This window comes from Carya illinoinensis, chromosome 11, assembly GCF_018687715.1.
Source record: "Carya illinoinensis cultivar Pawnee chromosome 11, C.illinoinensisPawnee_v1, whole genome shotgun sequence".
Classification (NCBI taxonomy): Eukaryota; Viridiplantae; Streptophyta; class Magnoliopsida; order Fagales; family Juglandaceae; genus Carya; species Carya illinoinensis.
The window spans coordinates 35,282,022-35,298,249 of NC_056762.1; the positions used below are offsets into that span (position 1 = coordinate 35,282,022).

Consider the following 16,228-nt stretch of genomic DNA (forward strand, 5'->3'; position numbering starts at 1 on the left):
AGGAAGGGGTAATAATTTTTTTATTTTTTAAAAAATAATAATTACAGTCGCGATTACATAAATATCATATAATTATTTTTAAAAAGTTAATAAATATAAAATTTACATAAAAAATTAATTTTTTAATAATAAATCTCACTCTATTTAACTTTTTCAAATTATCATGAGAAATTTAAAGGAAAATATCAACATAAAATTCAAGAAAATTATATGGCCTCAAGGTGGGATTAATTTTTTTGAAAATTTCAGAAATTGAAAATTTAATTTCAAATGATTTACTGTAAATATAAATATATAAATTTAATTATTCTAATCACATTAATTAATATCTTGCATATGAAGTATTTTTAAATTTGAAAGAATCAGTATTGATATGCAGATTAGTACGCGATTTTACTTATATATAGTAAAACTCATTGTAAAGAAAAAGTCTAGTTACAAGTATATTTGTGTATTAATTTATTATAATTAGTCAAAAAGTAGATTTTATTGAAAACAGTATTACTTTAATTTTTAAGTATAAAATAATTAATATTGACACATAAATTAATACACCCAAAACTCAATTGCAAAATCTAATATAAATCATAACAATTTTTCCCACTCGTTTAATTGATAACGGATAAAACAAGGAGAGTGTAAACATCTGATTTTGCCTTCACTTCTCTAACTAAACAAAACAGAAACGCTCCCGTCCCTCGGAGCGCGTACCTCCGAATATGCGTACTCGCTCTCGCGGCTAAGCGACGTCGTCGATCGCCAGACCGGTCAACGGAGCCGTTTTGAACGCGAACCCTAGGGTTTTTCTCAGCGATGGCGTCGGAAGATGTGGTGGGAAAGACGACTAGTGACTCGGCGGTGTCGACGATCGTGAACCTCGCGGAGGAGGCGAAGCTCGCGAGTGAAGGGGTCAAGGCGCCGAGCCACGCCTTGCTCGGCGTCTGCAAGTCACTTGTCGCCGGAGGAGTCGCCGGTGGAGTGTGAGTTTTCTCTTTTTCTCTATTTGGCTTCTCTGATTGAACTGGACCCTCCTCTCTTTTTTTTTTTTTTTTTATTCTTTTTTTCCTTTTTCTTTTTGTGTGCGAATCATTTCTCCTTGATTTTTGCTTTTGCTCTTGTTTTCCGTTTATCTTATTATCGTTGTTTTTCGTACATCTGTCTCTATAAATAGGAAGATAAAAATTTTCGTTTGTAACTATTTTGTTTTTTCGTTTTAGGTTATTTGTGTGTGTGTGTATTTGCAATGAACTGTAAGATTACGTTTTATATATTTGTCTTTCTTTAGTACGTGTTTGTGCTCGAGGTGATATTCAAATACAGTGACAATTTCTTATTTTTAAGTATGGTTTTTCCTCTTGAAAATTTGATTTCTATCTCGCATTTTCGTTTTGTTCAATTTAGCCAATTGGGGTGGGGTGTTTTAAGAAATTGTCACTTTTAGAGATGCATGGGTTATTCTCTCTCTTTTTTATTAAAAAAAAAAAAAAACCATTTCTATGCGCCCGATAAATTTGGACCTCATGAATTTGATCCTGTTCATACGGGGGGGCCAAGGATGGCTTTTGTGCTGACAAGTTCCTCATATTGTTTTTGAGTCTTCGAATATATAGTGATGGGACTGGTAGTTAAGTCAAATCTACTGGGTTGAAGGAATCAAGATACTGTCTGTTCTCCACGATAAAACTTTGAAGCTTTGACGAAATTGGCTGTCTGTTTCGGTAGCAAACATATAGGTTATGGAAAGTGGACAGAAGATGTGAGGGATTAACATGTGACATTCCCATATTTGGTATAATTGCCTAGTTTGTTTTCAGAGATGAGTTGAGATAAGTTAAATAAAATATTATTAGAATATATTATTTTTGTATTGGAATTTGAAAAAGTTGTATTGGGATTTGAAAAAGTTGTATTGAGATTTGAAAAAGTTGTATTGGGATTTTATTTTGTATGGGGATTTGAAAAAGTTGTAATGATTAAGATGAGATGGGATGAGATGAGATGAGATGAAAATTTTGTGAAAACAAACTAGGCATATTAGTCATTGTAATTGGAAAAAATTATCTACGACTGTATGCCTTGTTGTAGTAAGGTTTCCTGTTGAAAGCATGGTTTTTGTATGTATCAGAATGTGATTCTCATTTGAGGTGCTTGGAATGGAATAGAAAATGTTTTACCTGAACCAATGAATACTATCACTAAAACTATTGTTATCAGTAGGGCTAGAGACAAATTTTTCTTGCAACTTGCATTCTTGGAAAGCTTTTTTAGGCCTCGTTTGTTTTCACAACTATTCTCATCTCTTCATCACAACTTTCCTAAATTTCCACACAAAATAAAATAAACAATTTAACTTTTTCAAATCCCAAAACAAAAATAATATTAAAAAAATTATATTCTAATAATATTTTATTCAATTTTCATCTCAACTAATCTCATCTTATCTCATTTGCGAAAACAAATATTATTATACATGTAACATTTCTCATATACTTTCTACTGCAGCTCACGAACTGCTGTTGCTCCACTAGAAAGATTAAAAATTTTGCTCCAGGTAGTTTCTTCTTCATCACCTGGACTTTTGCTTGGGTCTCCTAACTTCTTTTACTGAGCTGTTATGATATCATGATTAATTATATATTTTTGTGTGCGTGTGTGCACGCGTGTGGGCTATTGTTCACGATTCTCAGATTGAATCAAGGAGATGCTTTACTTTTGGACATTTGATATTTGATTCTCTCTTTATCTGGAATGGATAATTTTTGGAATATGCAGGTTCAAAACCCACATAGGATCAAATACAACGGAACAGTTCAAGGGTTGAAATATATATGGAAAACAGAGGGAATAAGAGGATTGTTTAAAGGGAATGGAACTAATTGTGCTCGTATTGTCCCAAACTCGGCAGTCAAGTTCTTCAGCTATGAGCAAGCATCTCAGTACATTTCTGCCCTTACACCCCCTTACTAGCTCATTGATTCTCAGTGATATTCGTTTATGTATCCTAATAATTATTCTGTCATTTGTTCACCTGTAAACAGGGGTATTTTATGGCTTTATCGACAACAACCTGGAAATGGTATGACCATCCTTTTTTCTTGTGTTACTTTTAAGAAATGATACTTCTCTTTTCTTCTATTTCTTCTTCTGGTTAATTTTGCCTAATCTATCCATATGATCAATAAGATTTTATTCACCGATCAAATTTTTTTTTTGCCTAATCTATTCTATAATGGTTACTGTTCTGTTGTTTAATCTCTCTCTCTCTCTCTCTTCCCCCCCCCCAACCCCCCCAAAACCCCATTTTTGAGGCTAGAATGGGGGTTGTATAGAGATAGATGATAATGATGAACTTGAATGGTTAAAGTTACCTTTCTTCATCACTTAATGCAGAAGAGGCTCAGCTTACTCCTGTGTTACGACTTGGAGCTGGTGCATGTGCTGGAATTATTGCCATGTCGGCAACTTACCCAATGGACATGGTTCGAGGTCGACTAACTGTCCAGGTATTGTCTGGAGTTTTAAGTTTGGCATTTCTAAGTAATTGGCTTTTCTACTGTTTATAGACTGATCAATCTATTCACTCTAATGGCTTAACTTTGTGTGTTTTACTTATAAAAAAACTGTGCGCGCTTTACTTTTACAGACAGAAAATTCGCCTCGCCAGTATAAGGGAATCTTCCATGCTCTTTCTACAGTCCTCCGGGAAGAAGGCCCTCGGGCTCTTTATAGAGGCTGGTTACCCTCTGTCATAGGAGTTGTGAGTAAACACTTCTTTTTTACTCATAAAAAAAGAAGTAAATACTTCTTTTGCCTTTTTGAATTTCCTATGCTGCTAACTATTGAATATTATCCTTTATTAGCTTATTAATCATTCACTGCATGCTTTTTTATTGAGGTCTGCACCCAGATTCTGGCCAAGAAAAGCTCTGGCCAGATTTGAGCTTATACTTAATAAAAAGGACTAGCCCATGTAACATTTGTTACTTATCAGAAGTCCCACTTGGTAAGGAACCAATTTAGGACTTAGCACTTAATGCATCTGTATCATGGCTTATTCACTTCTATCAGTCATTCTTCATCCACTCAACATTGGACATAGCGAGGCATTGTAATTGGCGTTGTAATTATTGTACAGCCCACTAAGTCCCATATTTGGTGGAAGAAGTATGATAGGTGAATGAGCATGATATAGGTGCATTGAGTGTCAAGTCGCACATTGGTTTCTTGACAAGGAATAGGTGCTATAATGATCCCAATGAGCTTCAACTGTTACTATGACTTGTTATTTTGGAGTATAAGCTTGGATGTGACTTGGGATTTCATTTGGTCGTTACATATGAAAGCTGACCTACTAACTCCATAAGAAGTTAGACGCTCAATGTGATATGAGGCCTGAGGACTTCGTTGGAGATTTGATTGAAGCAGGTCATAATGCTCCATTAAGTACCATGTTGAGCAGGAGAAATATGATAGTGGTGAATGAGTATGATTGGGGTGCATCATTACTTAGATAAAAAGGATGCATTAAATGCTATGTCCAACATTGATTCCTTTCCAAGTGTAAGCGGACTTTAAAATGATTCCAAGGAGTTCCAATTATAACTTGACCAATCCTTTCAGAGTGTAATACTAGACATGGGTTGAGCTTTTCTTGAGGCATTACTTAAATTCATGTAACTTTTTTGGATGAGACATGAGCATGGTGTACATATAATACTGGACGTTTACATTCTTTTATATTTGAAGAAGATTTTGACTCCTTTGCATGAGAAACAGCACATTTTTCTAATTAATAAAAGAAATAGGGAAAATAATTACCTAGTGGTCTTTTTGCAGATACCATATGTGGGTCTTAACTTTGCTGTGTATGAATCTTTGAAAGACTGGTTGATTACAAGTAGACCTTTTGGACTGGTTAAGGACTCTGAGCTGAGTGTGACAACAAGACTTGCATGTGGTGCTGCTGCTGGAACTGTTGGCCAGACGGTTGCTTACCCACTTGATGTCATTCGACGAAGAATGCAGATGGTGGGATGGAAAGATGCTGCGTCAGTCGTGACTGGTGATGGGAGGAACAAGGGTGCCCATGAATATACTGGCATGGTTGATGCATTCAGGAAAACAGTTCGGCACGAAGGATTTGGAGCCTTGTACAAGGGTTTGGTCCCCAATTCAGTGAAGGTAGTGTAATTTATCATTCCATGTTCTGCTTCATTTGTCCTATTAACCCATTTGTCACTAGCTACCGCCTTTGTTTTCTGTCGTCTTCTCTTTTTTTTTTTTTTTTTCTTTTTTCTTTTTTTTTTTTTGGAGGAGGTTTATATTATCTATTTTCCATTTTTCTGGATGAAATCCTTTCTGTTTTTAAATTTAATAGATATTGACTTGTTTTAGCTCTATTTTTTTTTCTTTCCATTTTCTGGTAAATGCAGAGTTAGTTTTGTATAGGAGATTATTGTATCAATTTATGTTTAGAATATGAATGGAATTATTCAATGTTGTTAACCTTTTGTATCACTGTTATTTTCTTTAGGTGGTCCCATCCATTGCAATTGCATTCGTTACATATGAGGTGGTTAAGGACATTCTTGGAGTTGAGATGAGGATATCCGACTGAGGCAAGAGGAACTTCTAGCTGTTTGTTCAACTATTGTGCTAATTTTGCAAGCAAGCGGAGATGATTATTAGGAGAAGGTATATTGCCTGGACTTATGTTTTTCCAGTTAGGAGGAATCTTAGAACTAGAAACCCACCTTTAGCATCATATCTATACTTCTTCCCATCTAGACCCATTTCTTTCTATCCAACCCAACCGTAGTTGTTAGCGTTCATATTTTTATGCCATGGCAATAAGTTTGGTGCGCTAGATGCATTCCTATGTCTTCCCAGAGAAGTCAAGTGATTTGCTACACAGTTGTATGGTAACTGTTTTACAAAATAGAATTGCTGCCGTAGGTTGTTTGGTTTTTACTTCCTTCCCTTATATATATATATATATTATATATGGTGTTATACTCACAATTACTGTGTAGTTGTATGTTCTCTCACTTGGTTATGTGAATTAGTGATTCTGTGTAATATAACGGATTTGCTTGTAATTTATGTTGCTCTATTTGTTGGGGGGGGGAGGGGAAGGCGCGCAATTGGTGTGACACATCAAGTAATACTTTCAAACACTGCTGACAATTCCATTGACCTAATTGAACATCACAACGGGGATTTTTCACTTCTTTGTTGCCTGTCAATGTGTTTCCTTTACTCTTATCTACAGTGTTCGATATGCTTGAAATCCGATTCTAGTGGGTTTCTGCCTTCATGCTTCTGTGGTTAACATGAAGCCAGATTCCCCGACCAATTTTGGAAGTCTGAACTGCAATTTGGGGCTTCAGATAAGGAAGGAGGGCTACATATACATTAATGCAATTTTAAACTCAGATATCTGAACAATTATGTAGGAACTAGTTGCAAGGAATCCTCGCCCCAAGAAAATTATATATAGAAAACTCTGATAATTCGGGTGTCTTAGCTATTATTTTGAAAGATCGTCGTTCCTGGGGAAGTCATCTAGGGTCACCTAAGCCCTTTCCCGGCGGTCATCTCCAAGCAGAAGACTCACAGTTTAAACGGCCTTTTATGAGAACAGGGGGTAATTGGTATGTAACTACAACCTTGAATTGATGAATAAGGAAAGCTAAGTTTGGCAACCAAATTTCGTATAAAATGCAGATATTTCAGAATTAAGCATCGCCTAAAATGTTTTAACAACCCAATTGCCTGCCTCCCAGGAATAAATAAAAAGGAAAGAAAATGAATCAATAGAAACAATAATGGGTGCAAAAACAAAAATGGACATACACATACATGTATAGAATAATCGGACAATTAGCTTGCCCTCTGTCCTCTGGCTCTGACAGTCACCTTTGGGAGCATTTCCTTGAGATGATCATACCGACTGCGGTGATAGTCGATACACACGCACAGCTGCCTTATGGCCTCCCTCTTCTCCTCCCCAAGACCCAACATTCCATCGTCCTTTTCTTTCATCAAGTTTTCTAACTCTGCGACCGTCTTCTCAAGCTGTTTTAATGCTTTGCTCATATTCTCTTTCTCTATTTCTTCCCTGCTTGCCTTGACCTCTAACTTCTCAACCCTCTCTCTCAATGACGATTCCTTGTCTTTCTCATCTTGTAGCTGCTCTACTAGATGGTGTAGCTCCTTCTTTAGTTGCTCTTTCTCCTTGTTAGTCTCCATGACCCAGTTCTTCGCAATTTGAAGCTCATTTGATATTTCCAAGATGCAATTTTCATATTTTTTGAAGTCTTCTTCAAATTTTAGGATCACCGTTTCCAGTCCTGTCAAGGTACTGTTCACACGGTCGGAGATGTCTGCTATCATCCTTCGATGAGCTTCATTGTTGCTAGTAATTATTCCAGTCAATATATGTATTCTTTCTTCAAGTGCTCTCTGTTCTTGCTGGAACTTCAATTCTGTAATTCTGAAAGCTTCTTCCTTTTCAGTTAGTAACTGTTCGGTGACCCGGAGCTTCTGGTTTGACAGGCGGAGCTTAACTTCAATTGTACGGACATTATCAACTAAAGAACTGTGTTCATCTTCTTTTAATTCTAGATCTCTTCTTAGTTCTTCAGCCACTTCTTCCAATTCAGCTACCATCTGATCTTTGGATTCAATGATCTTATGGAATTTCTCTGCTGTTTCCTGAATCCTCTTCTCTGCAACTCCAAGATTTAACTTGCATTCCTGAAGCTGACCTTCGAGCTTTTCATATTCCTCATTTAGTTTGTGGTATGCATCCTCCTGTTCTCTCAGCATTCTCTGATGAATGGTGATCTTGCTCGTTAACTCAACTTTTTGATTCTCCATTTGGGCCAGACTTTCTGAAAGTTCCTGTTTCTCTCTTTCAAACTGCAACTCTATCTCATTTTTCTGGGTTTTGAAGGATTCCAACTCCTGTTGTAGATTGCTAATCTTTGCCTCAAAGTTCATTATTTGAGCAGTAGTTTCATTCTCTCCACTTTTAAGTTTTTCGTGCAGAGCAGATAACTCGAACCCTCTATCTGCCACTGTTTTCTCCAGTTCAAAAATCTTGTCACGAAGCCCCCGCTTCTCCTCTGTCCATTGAATGTTGTCGAGTTCTTTAGCGCCAAGCTGCTCTTCAAGTTCACTTTTCTGACTGCGGATAATGTCCACCACAGATTCAAGATTCTTTACTTGCACTGCTAAACTTTCTCTCTCTTGTAAAACACTATGTTGGGCCAGGGTCTTGCTTGCTATCTCCTCCTTCAGATTTTCTACATAAATCAGATATTCTGAATTTTCATTAGTTTTTTTCTCAAGTTGTACTTCTAACTCGATTTTCTCGCTATGTAGTGTCTCCAGTTTCTGCTGCAATTCATTGGCCTCATCCATTAAGCCCTTGACTTGAGATGATGCTTCATCACTTGTAAATACAATCTGTTCTTCCAATTTACCTTTCTGAGAGCGTAAAGAATCCAAGTCCACCAGCAGATTATTCATCTCTGCCGTCAATTCAGTTATTCTAGACAGAGATTCACTCTTGTTCTCCTCAATTTCCCTCTTGAGAGCAGATATCTCATCTTCTCTGTCCTTTGACATGATTTCAAATTCTGTAACTCGGGCTTGTAGTTCTATATGTTGTTCTCCCAGTTCTCTTGCTTCAGCTGCTTTACTCTCTAACTGCATTTCCATCTCTCTTTTCTGGCTTTGCAACAATTCCAGTTCTAGTTCCAGGCCTTTAACATGACCCTCCAATCCCTTAATTCGATCTGATGATTCGTTCTCATGCACCCCATGCCTCTCAATGAGAATTGAAAATTCTCTTTCCCTCTCGCCTAAATTCTCCTTTAACCGACTTGATTCGGCTGTGAGTTCCTGTATTAGGTTCCGTGCCTGCTGAACCTCATTTGAAATATCTGAGACTTTCATAGTCAGAGATTTATTATCTTCCTCAGTGGCTTTCAGAGCATGACTTAAATCGGAAACTGTCTGTTCAGCAGATACCAGCTGCTGCTTTATATTGCCAAAATCAGTTTCTTTAATTTCAATCTGCACTTCCATATCGCTTTTCTGGGATCGCAATGACTCCAGCTCTTGTTCCAGGTCTTTTACTTGTCCCTCTAGCCCATTTACTCGAGTTGATGAGTCCTTCTCATGTGCCTCCAGCATATACTTGAGATTTGAAAGCTCCTTTTCCCTCTCACCCAATTTCTCCTTAAACTGACTTGATTCAGCTGTGAGTTCTTGTATCGTGTTCTGTGCCTGCTGAATCTCATTCGCGATTTTCAAGCTGAGAGATTTGTTCTCTTCCTTGGAAGTTTCCAGGTTGTGGCTTAAATCTGAGATTTTCATAGTCAGAGATTTATTATCTTCCTCGGTGGCTTTCAGAGCATGGCTTAAATCTGAAACTGTCTGTTCAGCAGATACCAGCTGCTGCTTTATATTGCCAAAATCAGTTTCTTTATTTTCAATCTGCACTTCCATGTCACTTTTCTGGGATCGCAATGACTCCAGCTCTTGTTCCAGGTCTTTTACTTGTGCCTCTAGCCCATTTACTTGAGTTGATGAGTCCTTCTCATGTGCCTCCTGCATATACTTGAGATTTGAAAGTTCCTTTTCCCTCTCACCCAATTTCTCCTTAAACTGACTTGATTCAGCTGTGAGTTCTCGTATCGTGTTCTGTGCCTGCTGAATCTCATTCGCGATTTTCAAGCTGAGAGATTTGTTCTCTTCCTTGGAAGTTTCCAGGTTGTGGCTTAAATCTGAGATTTTCATAGTCAGAGATTTATTATCTTCCTCGGTGGCTTTCAGAGCATGGCTTAAATCTGAAACTGTCTGTTCAGCAGATACCAGCTGCTGCTTTATATTGCCAAAATCAGTTTCTTTATTTTCAATCTGCACTTCCATGTCACTTTTCTGGGATCGCAATGACTCCAGCTCTTGTTCCAGGTCTTTTACTTGTGCCTCTAGCCCATTTACTTGAGTTGATGAGTCCTTCTCATGTACCTCCTGCATATACTTGAGATTTGAAAGTTCCTTTTCCCTCTCACCCAATTTCTCCTTAAACTGACTTGATTCAGCTGTGAGTTCTTGTATCGTATTCTGTGCCTGCTGAATCTCATTCGAGATTTCTGAGATTTTCAAGCTGAAAGATTTGTTCTCTTCCTTGAAAGTTCCCAGGTTGTGGCTTAAATCTGAGACTTTCATAGTCAGAGATTTATTATCTTCCTCGGTGGCTTTCAGAGCATGGCTTAAATCTGAAACTGTCTGTTCGGCAGATACTAGCTGCTGCTTTATATTGCCAAAATCAGTTTCTTTAATTTCAATCTGCACTTCCATATCGCTTTTCTGGGATCGCAATGACTCCAGCTCTTGTTCCAGGTCTTTTACTTGTGCCTCTAGCCCATTTACTAGGGTAGATGAGTCCTTCTCATGTGCCTCCTGCATATACTTGAGATTTGAAAGTTCCTTTTCCCTCTCACCCAATTTCTCCTTAAACTGACTTGATTCAGCTGTGAGTTCTTGTATCGTGTTCTGTGCTTGCTGAATCTCATTCGAGATTTCTGAGATTTTTAAGCTGAGAGATTTGTTCTCTTTCTTGGAAGTTTCCAGGTTGTGGCTTAAATCAGACACATGCTGCTCTGCAGATTTCCGCTGCTCTTTCATATTGGAAACTTCCAATCTGACAGCTTCTACCTCTTGCTCCAGGTTTACTTTTTCATCTTTCAGCTGATCAAGCATTGTTTTTAAGCCTTCTGTAATCTTCTCTCCCTCCTCAATCCTTTTTATGGCAGTCTCTTTCTCCATGATCAAGCTATCTCTCTCTCTATTCAATTCTGCTTGTACCTTACCAGCAGCCTCCAGTTCTTTTCTCAATTCACTATTCTCAGTCATAAGTTTTGACTTTTCAAAGTCCAAACTTTCACTGTCAGTCTTCATATCTGCAATGGTTTTGTCAGCTTCTTGTATCTTACTCAAAGCAGTGAGATAATCCAAATTTAGAGCTTCCTTTTCTTCATTCTTAGCTGTTAACTTCCTCTCCATATCAGCAGCTTCTCGATGTGCTGTTTCAAGTTCTTGCTTGATGCTATCACTAGCTTTCTGAATTTCAATTCCCACTTGTCCATTCTTACCGCCCTTGTCCTTTGAAGAATACCCCAAGTCCGAGTCTGAGCTAGATGAAGAACCATTCTCTTTTCCTTGTTTTCCATGAATTTTGTTCCTTAGCTCTCCTGTTAGATGATCATACTGTGCATAGAGTGACTGGTACTGTTTGTGGAAATCATCAATTAGTTGAGCAACTACTTCATTTTTGGAGCTTTCTGGGGTACCATCTCCTTCTTCAGGATCTTGGTCTTTAATAAGCTTCAGGATCTTTTTCACATTGTCCTCAATTTCTGCAAAACTCAGGGAACTTCTCAATGTTCTATTTGATCATCAATCAAAGGTTTATATATAAGGGACAGGCCACAGCTTAAGATACAAAAGCAAAACATGTAAATCCAGCCAGTTGCTGCCATAAATTTGATAGTGTACTCCATAATACCATTTCACAAGCTCAAATCTATGAATTAATGTTTTCTTGATATAGACAATCACCTATTTTAGCCTCTTTCAGTTTTTCATCATTCTCTGAATCAATGTGACTCCCAACTAAGGACTCTATAGAAGCTCTGAAGCGATGCTTTGTCATCTCTTCTTTAGAATTTCAAATCTACTTATCAAGTAGTCCTCAAGATGAGTTGGACTCTGTCTTGATTTACGCAGCTCAAAATCTGAGAAAACAGAAGAAATCTGGCTTGTAAAGCATAACGATTTCAACATACTAAGATATTATAGATGCTGAGCTTGAATAAATAGTCATAAGATGAAGTTCAGGTTCTGAGCAAGATGGACCACAATAGATACGCATAAAAATATCAAACAATAAATTTCCAATGTTGTTATCATACTCTGGCATTGCATTCAATAGGCATGATTGGTCCTATCATTCGGACAACAATGTATCCCATCCACAGTTCGCACAATACTCATTCAGTGCTAAACCACTGAAAAAATATTCTCTTAAGTTCTTGCTTGAACTTAAGGAATTTTTTATATGTCTATTTCTCTTCTATTTGAGGTTTTCCAAGCCTTAAGTTTGCACAAGAACTTGAGGGTACCGTAGTACTAAATTGTTGTTAGAATTTTAAATTTGAGAAACAAAGTATGACGGGTCATTCCTTCACTTATGAGTTGTAAAAAGGGTCGATCTTTATTGTAAGCGCAAATGCTTAATTGATTGCACGATTTGAATCTCCATGCAATTAGGACATAATAACTAATTGAAAAATAGGGTCTTTCCTAAAATTCTCATATAATCTCATTTCATCTCATCCCATCTTATTTTCAAATATAATTCAATTACAAAATTTTCAAACTAATCATTACAACTTTTTCAAACTTTTGAATAAAAAATAAAAAATAAAAAACAATTCCAACTTTTTCAAATCTTCAAACAAAAATAATATTATAAAACTATATTCTTACAATATTTTAATTTTATAATATTTTTTATTTAACTTTCTCTGTCTTTTCTCAAAACTCAATAAATACTCAATTGAAATTATCTCACCACTAATCACAAATTATCTTATTAATATTTACAAAATTCTCCTTTCGTGTCACTCTCCAAACCAGCCTATGTCCTAGAATCCACTCAACGTGTCTATTGATCTACCTTTTAAGCCCATAAATATTAAAAAATTCCAATCCGGTGAAACTGATATCAGCTGCTGAAATTAAATGATCATTAGTACAATGGGTCCTCGAATCTATAGGTGGTACCGGGGAAACCATAGCCGTTAAACTATAAAATTTAATTCTTCTTCATTGATAATTGCGCTAAAGGCTGATGCTTTTTTACACCAACACACCTATCTATATAGAACAAAAGAGAGAGTGAAAATAAGAGAGGATCAATTAATTTATGAAACCTGAAGTAGCATTGCGATTTCCGAATCAAAACTATGCAAAACACCCATATTCAAAATCTTGTTTGTTTTCAACAAAAAAAAAATAGATTAATTAATTAACGAACCATTTTCCAAACTTTTTATCGGCATTAACCGTGTTTAAACATCGCATGTCATTAAAAGGGAGACGATATTAATGATCTGGCGGCAGCTCAGCAAATTCCAGAGGAATCCCCAGGAAAGCCAAATTTGGATTCAGATGAAAAGACAGCCACTCTTTGAGAAAGCGTGCTGTGCTTTTTGTTAGCATTCTTCCCGTTCACATTTTGGATAATAACTAATTATTGCTGATCTAAAACCACTAAACATCCAAACCCAACAAGATTGGTTAGGGCAAAAATATCTGACTTTAGGAAAAATGGTAACGATAGTTACAAGTCCTAAATCGTGCATTCTTTTAAAAAAAGTGGGGTCCTATTAAAAAGAAAAAACCATCCCTACTGAGCAAAGCAAGAAATAATTTTAAATTTATAACAGTAGGTTACTAAATTCCTAAATTTGTTCATTATTGTAGCCCCCCAAATTCTATTTATATTAATATTTTATTAATCCTCAAAAAACCATTTTATTAAATCCTCAATAAATTTTTATGAACACAAATAAACTAAATTGTGATTAAAGGAACAAGTCCACTTATTTATACGCTATTATATGACCATTTGAAAAAGTTCAAGAATTTCAAGATTTTGGCCATTTAAAAAAAAAAAAAGACAAACTGTTTGAGTTAATATAAAAAAAAAAAAAAATCAGATTTTGTTACAATTAAAATTGGACAAAAATATTATGTACAAGTTTATGTATTTTTTCTAAAACCTTGGAAAAATAGGTTTTTTAATAATATTATTATTACAAAATTAAAATTTCGAAAATATTACGTTTTGCAAAAGATAAATGTTTAAAGTTTTTCTATAATTTTCGTTAGACATGAATGGTTAAAAAGCAAATAAATGAGTAGTTAAAAAATGTGAAAATAAATCAATTAAAAAATAATACAAAAATTATTTTAATAGAATAAAAAAAATAGATAAGAAAATGTAGGAAGTTTTGAAAACAAGAGTAGTTAAAAGTAAAAAGAAAAATAATTCTTGAATAAAATTTGACAAAAACCTTTAGAGAGCCCTATGGCCAATATGAGTACTCTTGACGGAAAACGGCAGCAGTTTCCTATTATCGACCACGCCGTAATAAGTTAATAACAGTAACCGATTCATCATGTCTACAAGTAACCACGCAAAGTCAGATATTACTCACCCAACTACAGTTCTTTCACTTTCCCTTTCGCTCTTCCTCTTCCAGCTTCTTATTCCGGCAACTCAAATCTTCATCCGAGCTGAAAAGATCAAGAAACAGGTAGGCAAATAAATCAATTAATCAAAAGCAAACTATGTAAGTTAAGTAGGAAACAATAATTAATACCTCTCAATATTTTGAGTTAATTCAGTAAATTGTTTTGAGTTTCGGAATTAAAAACAATTTATTAAGATTTAAATTCAAATGAACCGAAAGATGAAAGAGATTCGGGACTTTTAGAAAAAATCACGATCTTAAGACAGTTCGTTAATATCGATCAGGATTAAACTCGTATCCGATGCGAGACTATATCACAACAAGGACTCAAAAAAATGCGAGCTCAAAGACGAACCAAACACTCAAGAAAAAACGCCAAGTCATGCATATTCAAGCATTGAATACCGTACGCGAACTTGATCCAAGCAAATTTACAATCCAGAGAAGAAAGAAAGCGAACGGAAAACCAGGGAGGGGACTTAAAACTGAGAATCCGGAAATTTCATCGGAATTCAAGTAGTAAACTTTGAATTAAGAACAGGGAAAAAAGGAAGAAGAGAGAGAGACGCAGATTAAATCAAAGAATGAAAGATTACCAGACAGTCTGAGAGGAAATCCTCAAACCGACGATCGAACTCAGGGGAAACGAGAAACAAGAAGGAAGCTCTCCAGTGAGAGAGAGAGAGAGAGAGAGAGATACGTATAATAATTTTTTATTTTTTAAAAATTGTTTTTGAGTTGTCTGGTTTGGATTTGAGCGCACAAACAGGCCGCTACAGCATTTGTAGCTTCAAATTTCAGAAGCTGGAATCTTTGGAGCTTCCTTTTATATATTTGCCCTTCAGTTCTAATTCTATTACATCAGTGCCATCAGTACTTCAACTAATAACCGACCCATGGTTTATGTTTGGTTTGGACTTTGGTTGGTTGGACATAAGCATGATCAAAATTAAAAATTAAATAAAATATTATTAAAATATAATTTTTATTTTAAAATTTAAAAATATTGAATTAATTATTATATTTTATATAAAAATTTTAAAAAATTATAATAATTAAATAAAAAGAAATAAAATAAGATGAAATAATTTATAACAAAACCTCTTAAGATTTAACGTTATTATTAATTACATTTTTACCTTCTCATAAATTCTGGGATTTTAATTGTTTTTACTAGAAAAATACTTTTCTTTATTTTGAAATAAACAACGTAACAATTACTATGATTAAAAATCTTTAGTCTATAAAAAAATCTTAGGCAATTAAATTTATAAATTAATATAACACATTCAACTATAACAGAAATTTGATGTCCCGTGGTGTACGTCAATTAACACCATTTTTTTATATTAATAACTTAATAAATCGTGGAAGAAAAACATGGGATAGGTTGTTATTTAAAAAAAAATGATAAATACACGTCACTTTTCACAATATATAACATAACTATGTTTTAAAATGAAAGGTATGTTAGTAAGATATTTTATAAAAATAACATCACTTTATAAAAATATTTTTATTTTAAAATATGTATTATGTTATGAAATATGTTGTAAAATATATTATATGGATATCATCTCTCTATTTTAAAGCTTTCACGACCCATTTTATGTGGTGGCATAAAATCTGATTCTACTACCTTCTGTTGTTCGTCGTGTCCAAAATGGGAGTTTTAAATTGCCTGCAAGTAGTGCAAAAATAAGATAAGATAGAAAATTTTATGTCTCATCATAATTACTAAACCTGCCCTAAGAGACCACGGTTGTGCAAGGCCGGCATGACTGGAGGCGATTAAAGAGCAAGATTACGTTAAATGCACTTAATGAATTCAAATGTAAACGTCCACCATCGTATCCATAAAATAAATAGATATCGGGAATCCAAAAGAACGT

At 35.3% G+C, this 16,228-nt stretch overlaps 2 protein-coding genes across 3 annotated transcripts; one reads left to right on the top strand and one right to left on the bottom strand.

Moving 5' to 3' along the window:
• The first annotated feature begins 625 nt into the window (after positions 1-625).
• On the top strand, positions 626-6,098 carry LOC122282843 (mitochondrial adenine nucleotide transporter ADNT1-like). Its single transcript, XM_043094887.1, has 8 exons — positions 626-980; positions 2,503-2,551; positions 2,773-2,936; positions 3,039-3,076; positions 3,391-3,503; positions 3,644-3,757; positions 4,837-5,181; positions 5,534-6,098. The coding sequence occupies exons 1-8, from the start codon at positions 814-816 to the stop codon at positions 5,615-5,617; spliced, it is 1,074 nt and encodes a 357-aa protein (XP_042950821.1). The 5' UTR covers positions 626-813; the 3' UTR covers positions 5,618-6,098.
• A 611-nt stretch (positions 6,099-6,709) lies between these two features.
• On the bottom strand, positions 6,710-15,101 carry LOC122282842 (COP1-interactive protein 1). 2 transcript variants are annotated; one of them, XM_043094885.1, is made up of 4 exons: positions 14,933-15,101; positions 14,301-14,379; positions 11,635-11,810; positions 6,710-11,432 (listed from the first exon to the last, which is right to left on the bottom strand). In XM_043094885.1, exons 3-4 carry the CDS (start codon positions 11,726-11,728, stop codon positions 6,883-6,885), a joined length of 4,644 nt encoding a protein of 1,547 aa, XP_042950819.1. In that variant the 5' UTR covers positions 11,729-11,810; positions 14,301-14,379; positions 14,933-15,101; the 3' UTR covers positions 6,710-6,882. The 2 variants fall into 2 exon arrangements, with proteins under 2 accessions (XP_042950819.1, XP_042950820.1); XM_043094886.1 differs by having other exon boundaries at positions 14,466-15,101.
• Positions 15,102-16,228: the final 1,127 nt, after the last annotated feature.

What these genes read in the sequence shown, in the direction of transcription:
- LOC122282843 (XM_043094887.1), top strand. Translation starts at nt 814, where the DNA reads ATGGCGTCGGAAGATGTGGTGGGAAAGACGACTAGTGACTCGGCGGTG. An exon ending in TCGACAACAACCTGGAAATG is followed by an intron (nt 3,077 to 3,390) that starts GTATGACCATCC and finishes CACTTAATGCAG; the next exon opens with AAGAGGCTCAGCTTACTCCT. An exon ending in TGGTCCCCAATTCAGTGAAG is followed by an intron (nt 5,182 to 5,533) that starts GTAGTGTAATTT and finishes TATTTTCTTTAG; the next exon opens with GTGGTCCCATCCATTGCAAT.
- LOC122282842 (XM_043094885.1), bottom strand. Translation starts at nt 11,728, where the DNA reads ATGACAAAGCATCGCTTCAGAGCTTCTATAGAGTCCTTAGTTGGGAGT. An exon ending in ACTGAAAGAGGCTAAAATAG is followed by an intron (nt 11,433 to 11,634) that starts GTGATTGTCTAT and finishes TGAGTTTTGCAG; the next exon opens with AAATTGAGGACAATGTGAAA.